The 14,223-nt window shown below is 51.0% G+C and overlaps 2 protein-coding genes across 2 annotated transcripts; one reads left to right on the top strand and one right to left on the bottom strand.

Annotated features, from left to right (window-relative positions):
• Positions 1-2,236: 2,236 nt before the first annotated feature.
• Sdhaf1 (succinate dehydrogenase complex assembly factor 1) lies at positions 2,237-3,236 on the bottom strand. The gene has a single exon (XM_038340069.2). It carries the CDS (start codon positions 3,174-3,176, stop codon positions 2,820-2,822), a length of 357 nt encoding a protein of 118 aa, XP_038195997.1. The 5' UTR covers positions 3,177-3,236; the 3' UTR covers positions 2,237-2,819.
• Positions 3,237-8,544: 5,308 nt separating this feature from the next.
• LOC119821104 (succinate dehydrogenase assembly factor 1, mitochondrial-like) lies at positions 8,545-9,553 on the top strand. The gene has a single exon (XM_038339961.1). It carries the CDS (start codon positions 8,605-8,607, stop codon positions 8,959-8,961), a length of 357 nt encoding a protein of 118 aa, XP_038195889.1. The 5' UTR covers positions 8,545-8,604; the 3' UTR covers positions 8,962-9,553.
• Positions 9,554-14,223: the final 4,670 nt, after the last annotated feature.

The raw sequence follows: 14,223 nt of genomic DNA on the forward strand, positions 1-14,223 counted from the left end.
GTGGGTGAGCAGCCAACACCCGTGCGATCTCACATTCATTCTGGGGATGTGCCCATACTCTACAGGGAGGGGTGCAGGCTGAGTTATCACTAGCTCAGAATTGTGAGACACCCTCTTTTCTGGGAGATATTTTTCCCTGGTAGGGTCTTACCACACAGGACAGGGCAGTCTTGAACACTCAGTTTTCCAAAACCTCCAGAGGACTGGGATTATAGATGTGTGCCATCAGGCCTAGTTAATATTCTGTTCTGTGTTGCTGGGAATGAAACCCAGGGCCTGGCAAATGCCGGGCAGGTACTCCACTATTGAGCCACACCTCTAGTACAGGTTCCTGAGGTCTTGAAACCAGGCTAGTCTAGTCTCAAGACTAAGGTACAGGGGAAGAGGTGGGAACGAGGCAGAGTCCTGTGCTGGCCCTAGATGTGCACTGAACACAGCCCCTCCTCCCTGTGCTGGCCCCAATGTACACTGAACACAGCCCCTCCTCCCTGTGCTGGCCCCAGATGTACAATGAGCACAGCCCCCCGTCCCTGTGCTGGCCCCAGATGTACACTGAGCACAGCCCCCCTCCCTGTGCTGGCCTCAGATGTGCACTGAACACAGCCCCCCCTCCCCGTGCTGGCCTCAGATATGCACTGAACACAGCCCCCCTACCTGTGCTGTCCCAGATGTGCACTGAACACAGCCCCTCCTCACAGTTTCTAACCTAGTGGCCAGATTGTCCCATCAATTTAGCAGCCAATAGCATCCCTCTCCCTTTAAACTTCCACACGAAGTCCAAGCAGGGCTCCTCTGGCTTATACCTCATGTTCCACCTTCACCGGGGGCCACAGTCAGTTCTGCTGGGACCATGGAGCCTAAAAAGGAAGTTTGTCTTCAAAGAAAACTGAAATGGTTACTGGAAATACACAAACGGGTACTAAGGGTCTGGGAAGCAGTGGCTTCTAGGAGACTCTACGCTAAGCGTGAGAGTGTAAACCAGTAGCTAAGGAATGCATCAGAGAATCTGTCCTTATGGGCTGTCTTTCTAAATACATTTGTCTATTGATTTCTGTGTATGCACACATGCATGTGGGCATCGAAGGACAAATTGCCATAGTTAGTCCTCATCTACTGTGTGGTCCCTAGGATTTGAACTCAGTTCGTCAGGCTTGGCACCAAACTCCTTTATCCACTGTACTATCTTCCTGGCCCTGTTTTCTTTTCCTTCCTTCCTTTCTTTCTTTTTGGTTTATTGAGACAAGGTTTCTCTGTGTAACAGTCCTGGCTGTCCTGGAACTCACTTTGTAGACCAAATTGGCCTCGAACTCACTAAGACCTGCCTGTCTCTGCCTCCCAAGTGCTGGGATTAAAGGTGTGCACTACTATCACCTAGTTCTCTCTCTCTCTCTCTCTCTCTCTCTCTCTCTCTCTCTCTCCCTCCCTCCCTCCCTCTCTCTCATCTCTATGTAGCTCATGGCACCAAGGGCAGGTGAAGCTCAGTGGTTAGAGCACTTGTATAGCAAGCCTAAGTCCCCAGCTAGGTTCATGCTTAGAACCACAAAGCAAACACACCAGCATAGCATGTGTTGGGGCAGAACATGCCTGAGGTCCTAGCGTTCTGGGAGTACATCATCACTTACATGGCCAGACTGAGGCCAGCCTGTGATACATCAATCTATGTCTCAAAAACAACAAAATCTAAACCAATCAAGATCATCTTGATGAGCAAAACAGAGGCTGAGAGACAACAGGTAACACCCCATGGTGAGGGGTAGCAAACTTGACGTAACAACCACATGTAAATAGAGTAATAGTCTCTTTTTCTGACACACAGAAAGCCTCAGCTGGAGCCCCACATTCCTCCCTTTTGTTCCCACCTGCCTCATAACCCTTGGCATGGCAGTACAGGCTTGTTCTTCCAGTTTAGAGGCTGAGGCAGAAGGAACTCAATGCTGATACCAGCCTAGGCTACGACATAGCAAGACCGTGTCTCAAAAAAAAAAAAAAAAAAATAGCAACAACAACAAAGCCCAAAAAACCCTAAGGATAGATATCCCCCCACCCCCCGTTTTTTTTTTTTTAAGAACAGGGTTTCTCTGTGTAGCTTTGGAGCCTGTCCTGGAACTCGTTCTGTAGACCAGGCTGGCCTCGAACTCACAGAGATCTGCCTGCCTCTGCCTCCCATTAATCCCACTAAAGGCGTGCACCACCACCACCCAGCAGGACAGAAAACTTAAGAAAATTGTCAAGAAAGTAAGCACACCTCACATTTATTTTCTTTCTACAAGAATCCTGAGGAAGACAAACAGGAGTAGGGATTGCCTCCTAGAACGGCCCAGGAGGGATTCTCCAGGAGCCTTTGGCTGATCAGCTCTGATGAGCTACTGTCAACGTTCTCTTACAATCCTGGGTTAGGACAATGCGTGGGACAACGGTTTTCCACACCGGACTGCCAGTTTCTCATGGTTCCTGAGGGTATTTATTAAACTTGCTCAGTTAAAAGTCTGCTTTTCTCCGTGTTTGAAAGAGCAAAGGACATGCCCTCAAGAGTACGGGGTGGGTGTGTTCTCAGAAGTCAAGAGAGGTGTCCAGGCTCCTTCCTATTCGTCCTGGGGAGGAGGAAGTGCGTTTGTGCTCTCTTTAACTTTGGGTTAGTGTATCACAGCATTCATGGTGCAGCCTACCGGTGCCACAGCATGCCTGGAACCTTCTTGGTGAGGGAGTGTCGAATCTTTCACCATGCATCAAGAAGTTCGGCTGTCTCTCAAGACATACTTTCCATCAGATGAGGTCTCGGTCTTCCCTAAAGTGTCCGCAGGGACCGTTCTCTGGGTCTGTCACCGTCCATCGGATCGCGTCTCCTGTGCTCCTGCGCCTTCACAAGGACTCTCTGGGCCATCGCTATCCTTCCGCGGGGTCCCTGGGGTTGCCGTGTCGCCGGGTTCCTCCCTCGGGCCCCGCGGACGCACGAAGGTACCCATGGCCGTGGCGTGGCCGGAACGCAGCAGCTGTAGCTGGCGCCGTCCCCGGCGGTACAGATACTCGATACGCAGCACGTCGGAGCGCGGAAGGCTGGCGTGCTGCCGGAACTCGGCTCGCACCCGCGCCTCGGCGCCCGGTTTCCCCCGCCCGGCGCGCAGCAGCTCTCGGTACAGGCTCAGAACTTGCCTCTGCAGCCGGCTGGGCCGGCTCATGACCGCTGGGTCGCAGGCAGTCGCAGCAAGCCCGCCGGAAGCACCGCCCCGACACTAAAGGGCAGGGCAACCGCGGCGTCCGCCAGAGGTCCCGCCTCCTGTGTTCCGATGTTGCCGCATCCGATTGGTTGGTGCAGCACTATGTCGCGGCGGTTTTAGTTGAGAGTGGGGCGGAGAAGCTGGTGCGCTGGTCTGCTCTAAAGGGAATTGGTGTCCTTGGGCCGACACAGTTCTGGAGAACTGAGGGAAAGGGAAGAGAAAGGATCCGAACTATTTGACTCTGGCTGAGGGTTGGAGGAGACAGTCCTGAGTCCAGAGGGGATGGAGAGCGAAGCGTTCGAATCTGTGGGTTACCAAATGACACAAGGACAAACTTTTGTTTTGTTGTTGTTGTTTTAAAGATTCATTATTATTTTAGGGGCTGGAAAATGTATAAGCTGACGACATGACCGCTCCATGGTATGGCTAAGGGAAAGATTTTTGTCGTATATATGAAAGAGAGGACAGTCAGAGGCATCTAGTCGAGTCCAGAGCAGAGAGAGAGAAAGTAGCCTGGACCTAGCCAGGCTGTCTGGGAGAGATGGGGATAGAGAAAAGAGAAAACACGGGGAGAGAAGCAGGAGCAGAGCTGAGAGAACACTGAGAATAGCCGGGTTATAAGGAGATTGCGTAGCTGAAAGCTGGGGGAGTTTGGAGTAGGGGAGAAGGGGAGAAGGGCTGGGATGCTAGTGTGGGCTTTGAAATGTATAACAGGTGCTTGTGGTGCCCAGGAAGCCTGAAGGCCAGCATGGACTTTGATTTGCTGGGAAGTGCCACAGGTAGCCATAGTCCCTTCTGCCAGATCTAAGGGAAGTGGCTCTTTGGTAGAAGACAACCAGTTTCATAAGTTCCTGAGGAATGTTGGCTTTTGTCTAACTGGCAGAATTTGGGGAGAGGAATTTCTTTACACCTAACAGACTGAAGCCGGCTATGGAGACTACACTGGCCTGGGACTCCAAAGATCTGTGTGCCTCTGCCTTTCCAGTGTGGGATTGTGCACAAGAGCCTTGTAGGGGTGTGTGTGTTCCTCTGGAAATGGGGTTACAGATGGTAGTGAGCCGACATGTAGGTGTTGGGAATGAAACCCAGGCCCTGTGAAAGAGCAGCCCATGCTCTTAACCACTTAGCCATCCTTCCCTCATGTGTACAAGGACAGGCTGGTGTCTTGGAGGCCAAAGGAGAGGGTCAGAGCCCATGCAGCTGGGGCTACAGGCCACTGTGAATCTTGTGGGTGTTGAGTCTAAGAAAAATTAGGCAACGAGGCAGACAGACTTCATTTCAACAGGCTGAGATTTCTTTATTGGGACAGCAAGGGGACCCAACATTTCCATGGGATGAAGGCTGAGTGCATTTAGCTGGCCTGGAGGACGTGTGTATATATACATACACACATACATAGGAAGTTACAGTGGTTTTTTAGAGGGGCTGGGGGACACGTGTATATATACATACACATACATAGGAAGTTACAGTGGTTTTTTAAAGGGGCTGGGGGACACGTGTATATATACATACACACATACAGTGGTTTGGGTGGGAGCAGGGTTGGTTTTAATACCCAGGCATATTGTTTCTGCAGGTGGAGCAGGGGTCAGGCTGGGGCTAAGCCATTCTTTATGGCTAAGGGCTATTGCCCGAACAGCCTGATTCATTTCTTCATGACCTGAGGCTATTACCCAATACTGAGACTTGAACTCAGGTCTTCTGGAAAAGCAGCAAGTCCTTTTACCCGCTAACTCATTTCTCCATTTTTCTCCCTTTGTTGTAAGGCATGGTCTTGCTGTGTAGCAACAATGGGAAAGACCTTACTAGCTGTTGGGCTGACCTGACAGCCTTCAGGCCTCCCAGGCTGTGAGGGGTCAACCTAATTACGCTGGGATGGTGGGAGGATAATGATCCTGTCCCCTTGCATCCCTTAGGAAAGGGAGTAAATGAGGGACCCTAGATGAGCCCAAAGCCCTCTGCCCAGTGCACTGCTGTGTCTCTGCTCATGTAGGTGAGCAAAGTCACTGCGCCCTAGTCCTCATTTCCATTTTATACATGTTCCTAAAAGAAGCTTTGGAGTGTGTGTGCGAGTTGTGTGTGTGTGTGTGTGTGTGTGTGTGCAGTGATATGTCACATCTCTCTTTTATATGTCTTCCTGTTTTGCTGGGTACTGGTAGCACACGCCTTTAATCCCAGCACTTGGGAGACAGAGGCAGGCAGATCTCTATGAGTTCAAGGCCAGCCTGGTATACAAGAGCTAGTTCCAGGACAGCTAGGGCTACACAGGTAAACCCTATCTTGAAAAATAAAATAAAAACCTGTTTTATATTTTTTCATCTATATTATTTACTGAACACTTCATTTATGCCAGCACAACTCTATATACTTAAATAGATTTTTTTTTTGAGACATGGTTTCTCTATGTAACAGCCCTAGCTGTCCTGGAACTTGCTTTGTAGACCAGGCTGACCTGAACTCATAGAGATCCAACTGCCTCTGCCTCCCTAGTGCTGAGATTGCAGGTGTGCACCCCCACACTGGCTATACTTTAATGTCTAATTCCGTGTTTTCTATTATTCATCCTGTAAATGGCCAGAGATGAACCTTGGGTGGTAGAGTTCTTGTCTCGTGTGTATGAAGCCCTGGACTTGATCCTCTAAATTAAATCAAACCAGTTGTAGTGGTTTACAACCGCTATTACAGCATGGATGCATAGCAAGTTTCTACTTAAAACCATCACAAAGCTGCCACAAAGTAGAGGCAGAAGTAAAAGCTGAAGCAGGGGGCATACCAGGAAGTAGAGATGGAAGTAGGAGCAAATTCAGAAGTAGAGGCAAACCAGGAAGTAGGGACGAACCCGGAAGTAGAAACGAACCCGGAAATACAGGCAAAATCAGAAGTAGTAAGCAGAAGTAGTGGACAAACCCAGAAGTAGAGGCAAACCCGGAAGTAGCAAGCAGAAGTAGGGGACAAACATGAAACTAGGGGCAAACCCAGAAGTAGAGACGAACCCGGAAGTACGAGCAAACCCTAGATTTGTACTGGCATAAAGGAAGTGTTCAGTAAATAATATAGATGAAAAAATATAAAACAGGTTTTTATTTTATTTTTCAAGATAGGGTTTACCTGTGTAGCCCTAGCTGTCCTGGAACTAGCTCTTGTATACCAGGCTGGCCTTGAACTCATAGAGATCTGCCTGCCTCTGTCTCCCAAGTGCTGGGATTAAAGGCGTGTGCTACCAGTACCCAGCAAAACAGGAAGACATATAAAAGAGAGATGTGACATATCACTGCACACACACACACACACACACACACACACAACTCGCACACACACTCCAAAGCTTCTTTTAGGAACATGTATAAAATGGAAATGAGGACTAGGGCGCAGTGACTTTGCTCACCTACATGAGCAGAGACACAGCAGTGCACTGGGCAGAGGGCTTTGGGCTCATCTAGGGTCCCTCATTTACTCCCTTTCCTAAGGGATGCAAGGGGACAGGATCATTATCCTCCCACCATCCCAGCGTAATTAGGTTGACCCCTCACAGCCTGGGAGGCCTGAAGGCTGTCAGGTCAGCCCAACAGCTAGTAAGGTCTTTCCCATTGTTGCTACACAGCAAGACCATGCCTTACAACAAAGGGAGAAAAATGGAGAAATGAGTTAGCGGGTAAAAGGACTTGCTGCTTTTCCAGAAGACCTGAGTTCAAGTCTCAGTATTGGGTAATAGCCTCAGGTCATGAAGAAATGAATCAGGCTGTTCGGGCAATAGCCCTTAGCCATAAAGAATGGCTTAGCCCCAGCCTGACCCCTGCTCCACCTGCAGAAACAATATGCCTGGGTATTAAAACCAACCCTGCTCCCACCCAAACCACTGTATGTGTGTATGTATATATACACGTGTCCTCCAGCCCCTCTAAAAAAACCACTGTAACTTCCTATGTATGTGTGTATGTATATATACACACGTCCTCCAGGCCAGCTAAATGCACTCAGCCTTCATCCCATGGAAATGTTGGGTCCCCTTGCTGTCCCAATAAAGAAATCTCAGCCTGTTGAAATGAAGTCTGTCTGCCTCGTTGCCTAATTTTTCTTAGACTCAACACCCACAAGATTCACAGTGGCCTGTAGCCCCAGCTGCATGGGCTCTGACCCTCTCCTTTGGCCTCCAAGACACCAGCCTGTCCTTGTACACATGAGGGAGGGATGGCTAAGTGGTTAAGAGCATGGGCTGCTCTTTCACAGGGCCTGGGTTTCATTCCCAACACCTACATGTCGGCTCACTACCATCTGTAACCCCATTTCCAGAGGAACACACACACACACACACACACACACACACACACACACCCCTACAAGGCTCTTGTGCACAATCCCACACTGGAAAGGCAGAGGCACACAGATCTTTGGAGTCCCAGGCCAGTGTAGTCTCCATAGCCGGCTTCAGTCTGTTAGGTGTAAAGAAATTCCTCTCCCCAAATTCTGCCAGTTAGACAAAAGCCAACATTCCTCAGGAACTTATGAAACTGGTTGTCTTCTACCAAAGAGCCACTTCCCTTAGATCTGGCAGAAGGGACTATGGCTACCTGTGGCACTTCCCAGCAAATCAAAGTCCATGCTGGCCTTCAGGCTTCCTGGGCACCACAAGCACCTGTTATACATTTCAAAGCCCACGCTAGCATCCCAGCCCTTCTCCCCTTCTCCCCTACTCCAAACTCCCCCAGCTTTCAGCTACGCAATTTCCTTATAACCCGGCTATTCTCAGTGTTCTCTCCGCTCTGCTCCTGCTTCTCTCCCCGTGTTTTCTCTTTTCTCTATCCCCATCTCTCCCAGACAGCCTGGCTAGGTCCAGGCTACTTTCTCTCTCTCTGCTCTGGACTCGACTAGATGCCTCTGACTGTCCTCTCTTTCATATATACGACAAAAATCTTCCCCTTAGCCATACCATGGAGCGGTCATGTCGTCAGCTTATACATTTTCCAGCCCCTAAAATAATAATGAATCTTTAAAACAACAACAACAAAACAAAAGTTTGTCCTTGTGTCCTTTGGTAACCCACAGATTCGAACGCTTCGCTCTCCATCCCCTCTGGACTCAGGACTGTCTCCTCCAACCCTCAGCCAGAGTCAAATAGTTCGGATCCTTTCTCTTCCCTTTCCCTCAGTTCTCCAGAACTGTGTCGGCCCAAGGACACCAATTCCCTTTAGAGCAGACCAGCGCACCAGCTTCTCCGCCCCACTCTCAACTAAAACCGCCGCGACATAGTGCTGCACCAACCAATCGGATGCGGCAACATCGGAACACAGGAGGCGGGACCTCTGGCGGACGCCGCGGTTGCCCTGCCCTTTAGTGTCGGGGCGGTGCTTCCGGCGGGCTTGCTGCGACTGCCTGCGACCCAGCGGTCATGAGCCGGCCCAGCCGGCTGCAGAGGCAAGTTCTGAGCCTGTACCGAGAGCTGCTGCGCGCCGGGCGGGGGAAACCGGGCGCCGAGGCGCGGGTGCGAGCCGAGTTCCGGCAGCACGCCAGCCTTCCGCGCTCCGACGTGCTGCGTATCGAGTATCTGTACCGCCGGGGACGGCGCCAGCTACAGCTGCTGCGTTCCGGCCACGCCACGGCCATGGGTACCTTCGTGCGTCCGCGGGGCCCGAGGGAGGAACCCGGCGACACGGCAACCCCAGGGACCCCGCGGAAGGATAGCGATGGCCCAGAGAGTCCTTGTGAAGGCGCAGGAGCACAGGAGACGCGATCCGATGGACGGTGACAGACCCAGAGAACGGTCCCTGCGGACACTTTAGGGAAGACCGAGACCTCATCTGATGGAAAGTATGTCTTGAGAGACAGCCGAACTTCTTGATGCATGGTGAAAGATTCGACACTCCCTCACCAAGAAGGTTCCAGGCATGCTGTGGCACCGGTAGGCTGCACCATGAATGCTGTGATACACTAACCCAAAGTTAAAGAGAGCACAAACGCACTTCCTCCTCCCCAGGACGAATAGGAAGGAGCCTGGACACCTCTCTTGACTTCTGAGAACACACCCACCCCGTACTCTTGAGGGCATGTCCTTTGCTCTTTCAAACACGGAGAAAAGCAGACTTTTAACTGAGCAAGTTTAATAAATACCCTCAGGAACCATGAGAAACTGGCAGTCCGGTGTGGAAAACCGTTGTCCCACGCATTGTCCTAACCCAGGATTGTAAGAGAACGTTGACAGTAGCTCATCAGAGCTGATCAGCCAAAGGCTCCTGGAGAATCCCTCCTGGGCCGTTCTAGGAGGCAATCCCTACTCCTGTTTGTCTTCCTCAGGATTCTTGTAGAAAGAAAATAAATGTGAAGTGTGCTTACTTTCTTGACAATTTTCTTAAGTTTTCTGTCCTGCTGGGTGGTGGTGGTGCACGCCTTTAGTGGGATTAATGGGAGGCAGAGGCAGGCAGATCTCTGTGAGTTCGAGGCCAGCCTGGTCTACAGAACGAGTTCCAGGACAGGCTCCAAAGCTACACAGAGAAACCCTGTTCTTAAAAAAAAAAAACGGGGGGGTGGGGGGATATCTATCCTTAGGGTTTTTTGGGCTTTGTTGTTGTTGCTATTTTTTTTTTTTTTTTGAGACACGGTCTTGCTATGTCGTAGCCTAGGCTGGTATCAGCATTGAGTTCCTTCTGCCTCAGCCTCTAAACTGGAAGAACAAGCCTGTACTGCCATGCCAAGGGTTATGAGGCAGGTGGGAACAAAAGGGAGGAATGTGGGGCTCCAGCTGAGGCTTTCTGTGTGTCAGAAAAAGAGACTATTACTCTATTTACATGTGGTTGTTACGTCAAGTTTGCTACCCCTCACCATGGGGTGTTACCTGTTGTCTCTCAGCCTCTGTTTTGCTCATCAAGATGATCTTGATTGGTTTAGATTTTGTTGTTTTTGAGACATAGATTGATGTATCACAGGCTGGCCTCAGTCTGGCCATGTAAGTGATGATGTACTCCCAGAACGCTAGGACCTCAGGCATGTTCTGCCCCAACACATGCTATGCTGGTGTGTTTGCTTTGTGGTTCTAAGCATGAACCTAGCTGGGGACTTAGGCTTGCTATACAAGTGCTCTAACCACTGAGCTTCACCTGCCCTTGGTGCCATGAGCTACATAGAGATGAGAGGGAGGGAGGGAGGGAGGGAGAGAGAGAACTAGGTGATAGTAGTGCACACCTTTAATCCCAGCACTTGGGAGGCAGAGACAGGCAGGTCTTAGTGAGTTCGAGGCCAATTTGGTCTACAAAGTGAGTTCCAGGACAGCCAGGACTGTTACACAGAGAAACCTTGTCTCAATAAACCAAAAAGAAAGAAAGGAAGGAAGGAAAAGAAAACAGGGCCAGGAAGATAGTACAGTGGATAAAGGAGTTTGGTGCCAAGCCTGACGAACTGAGTTCAAATCCTAGGGACCACACAGTAGATGAGGACTAACTATGGCAATTTGTCCTTCGATGCCCACATGCATGTGTGCATACACAGAAATCAATAGACAAATGTATTTAGAAAGACAGCCCATAAGGACAGATTCTCTGATGCATTCCTTAGCTACTGGTTTACACTCTCACGCTTAGCGTAGAGTCTCCTAGAAGCCACTGCTTCCCAGACCCTTAGTACCCGTTTGTGTATTTCCAGTAACCATTTCAGTTTTCTTTGAAGACAAACTTCCTTTTTAGGCTCCATGGTCCCAGCAGAACTGACTGTGGCCCCCGGTGAAGGTGGAACATGAGGTATAAGCCAGAGGAGCCCTGCTTGGACTTCGTGTGGAAGTTTAAAGGGAGAGGGATGCTATTGGCTGCTAAATTGATGGGACAATCTGGCCACTAGGTTAGAAACTGTGAGGAGGGGCTGTGTTCAGTGCACATCTGGGACAGCACGGGGAGGGGGGGCTGTGTTCAGTGCACATCTGGGGCCAGCACAGGGAGGGGGGCTGTGCTCAGTGTACATCTGGGGCCAGCACAGGGAGGGGGGGCTGTGCTCATTGTACATCTGGGGCCAGCACAGGGAGGAGGGGCTGTGTTCAGTGTACATTGGGGCCAGCACAGGGAGGAGGGGCTGTGTTCAGTGTACATTGGGGCCAGCACAGGGAGGAGGGGCTGTGTTCAGTGCACATCTTGGGCAGCACAGGGAGGAGGGGCTGTGTTCAGTGCACATCTAGGGCCAGCACAGGGAGGAGGGGCTGTGTTCAGTGCACATGTGGGGCCAGCACAGGACTCTGCCTCGTTCCCACCTCCTCCCCTATACCTTAGTCTTGAGACTAGACTAGCCTGGTTTCAAGGCCTCAGGAACCTGTACTAGAGGTGTGGCTCAATAGTGGAGTACCTGCCCAGCATGTGCCAGGTCCTGGGTTTCATTCCTAGCAACACAGAACAGAATATTAACTAGGCCTGATGGCACACATCTATAATCCCAGTCCTCTGGAGGTTTTGGAAAACTGAGTGTTCAAGACTGCCCTGTCCTGTGTGGTAAGACCCTACCAGGGAAAAATACCTCCCAGAAAAGAGGGTGTCTCACAATTCTGAGCTAGTGATAACTCAGCCTGCACCCCTCCCTGTAGAGTATGGGCACATCCCCAGAATGAATGTGAGATCGCACGGGTGTTGGCTGCTCACCCACAGCACCTGCCTCAGCCTCACACCTGCCTCTAACATCCAGTGGCAGGTGCCATCTGCGCTATTCTTTTTCTCCCAGCCCCCAGAGACGGTGTTCACGGAAGGATAGGCAGACAGGACATAGGGAGTCGGCCTCCCCAGGAAGAGACCTCTCCGGGGAGGTGTGGAAGCCTGGAACAAGATGGAGTGTGCTCCCCACAGTTTCCCAGGGTCCCCAGCCATTCAGTACTCTGGGTACCGATAGCAGCCGCCAGCTTCCCCTTTCCTGGACCGCATCCTCTCCTCCTACCACTCTTCCTTTTGTCAGCTCTGGAACCAACAACTTGGCCTTTAATCTTGCATTAGTCTGGGAAACCCCAATTAAGGTAGGATCCTTCCGTTCTGTGTTCTACCCTCAGACACAGGAGACATATCCAGGCTGTCTTGTCTCTGTTTCCAAGTTTTCAAAGCACTCAATGTTTTCAGACATCTTTGGAAAAGTAACCATTTAATACACATGTCTGGCCATGGACTCACACTGGAGGAAGACCATTGACATAGCTGAGCACCAGGTAGGGCGTCCTGGCCAGTCGGGCATGAGAACAGCAGGGGACCCCTGACAAGGGCAGCAACAATGTGGCTCCCACCAGAAGGAAGAAGAGAAGTCGAAAGAAGAGCGTCAGGGGTCGCCTGGAAGCAGAAGCAGGGACCCTGAGAAGAGACACAGATTATTGAGAAGGGTGGGCTGCCACCATGACCCCTCTTGCCCACATCCCTGCCCATTCTCACCCGGGATCCACCTCCAGCATCACATCTGGTGGACTGGGAGACGCTTGTCTCTTCTTGTCCTGAGGGAGATGGGAGCCAGCAGCAGAATGAATGGCAGTAACACTTCCGGGGGGACATTCTCTCTCTACTCTAGACCTACAGGGCTGGCTTTATTTCTCCTTCCCTGACACTCTTGAACTGCACATGAATTTATAGTGTGGTGGGTGTACTCCTGCCTCTGCTTCCAAGTTCGCCCTTACTTCTGCCTCTACTTCTGGGTTCACCTGTATTTCCGGTTTTGTACCTACTTCTGCCTTTACTTCCGGGTTGTTCCCCTACTTCTACTTCTGACTTTACTTCCGCCTCTACTTCTGGGTTTGCCTCTATTTCCTGTTTTGCTCCTACTTCTGCCTCTACTTTTGGGTTCGCCTCTACCTCTGCTTCTACTTCTGGGTTTGTCCCCTACTTCTGGGTTTTCTTCTACTTCTACTTCCGAGTTCAACCCTGCTTCCGCTTTTACTTCCGCCTCTATTTCCGCGTTTCTCTCCTACTTATGGGGCCGCGCCTACTTCCGCCTCTACTTCCGTTTTCAACTGTACTTCCCGGTTCGCCACTACTTCTGCCTCTACTTCACGGTTCGTCCCTACTTCTCCTTCTACTTCTGCCTCTCCTTTGTCAAAAGACAAACACATAAACCCTCCAAAAGGAGAAGCTACATATGAGTTCTGGTCAGCTTGTACCACCAATGGAAGGTTTTGTTTGTGCACATGTGTGTGCCCATGTTCATGCGCACGGATGTGTCGGCCACAGAAGATCACAGGTGTCTTTCTCAGTTTCCGCCTTACTTTTTGAGACAGGGACTCCCTGAACCTGGAGTTGAGCATTAGCTGGACTGTCTGGCCAGCAGCCCCAGGATCTTCCCTGTCTCCCCTGAGGCACTGGGGCTCCAAGTCCCCGCCACCTTCCTGGGCCTCACATGGACGGTGGAGCCGAGCGCAGCTTCTCGAGACTCCACAGCAACCACTGTGCTGACAGAGCCGCTTTCCCAGGCCTATGGTGGATGTGCTGGCTTTCGCTTGGTTTTGTGTTTTGAGGCAGGGGCGCACTGTAGCCCTGGCTGGCCTAGAACTCACTCTGCAGAGCAGGCTGGTCTTGAACTCACAGGGATCTTCTTGCCTCTGCCTCCTGAGTGCTGGGATTAAAGGTGTGCACCACGACCCTGGCTAATTCATGTTATATTTTATGACACGGATGTTTCTCGAATGTACAGTGCTGTACCACAACCATACACTGCTCATGGCGGCCACCATGTGGATACTGAGGGACAAATCCAGGTCCTCTAGAGGAGTAGACAGTGCTTAACTGCTGGACCATCTCTCAGGCCCTGCACTTGAGATTTAACATTATACTGGGTGGTTTTGTGTCTCATGCTAGCTCAGGCTAACCTAGAACTCTGAAACTCACTATGGAACCTAGAATCAAGCGCACAGCAGTCCTGCCTCAGCCTCCCAGTGCGGGATGACAGTGTAATGAATGCCCCACTCGGATAAAAGATCTCATATAGCTGGTAGTGAGCTGCCGCTCACTGTGCCCCCGTGTCTGCGTTTGATGCGCTGGCACCCAGTTCGCGAGATTCGGGAAAGGGGCTGGTG

This window comes from Arvicola amphibius, chromosome 8 (assembly GCF_903992535.2).
Source record: "Arvicola amphibius chromosome 8, mArvAmp1.2, whole genome shotgun sequence".
NCBI classification, from domain to species: domain Eukaryota; kingdom Metazoa; phylum Chordata; class Mammalia; order Rodentia; family Cricetidae; genus Arvicola; species Arvicola amphibius.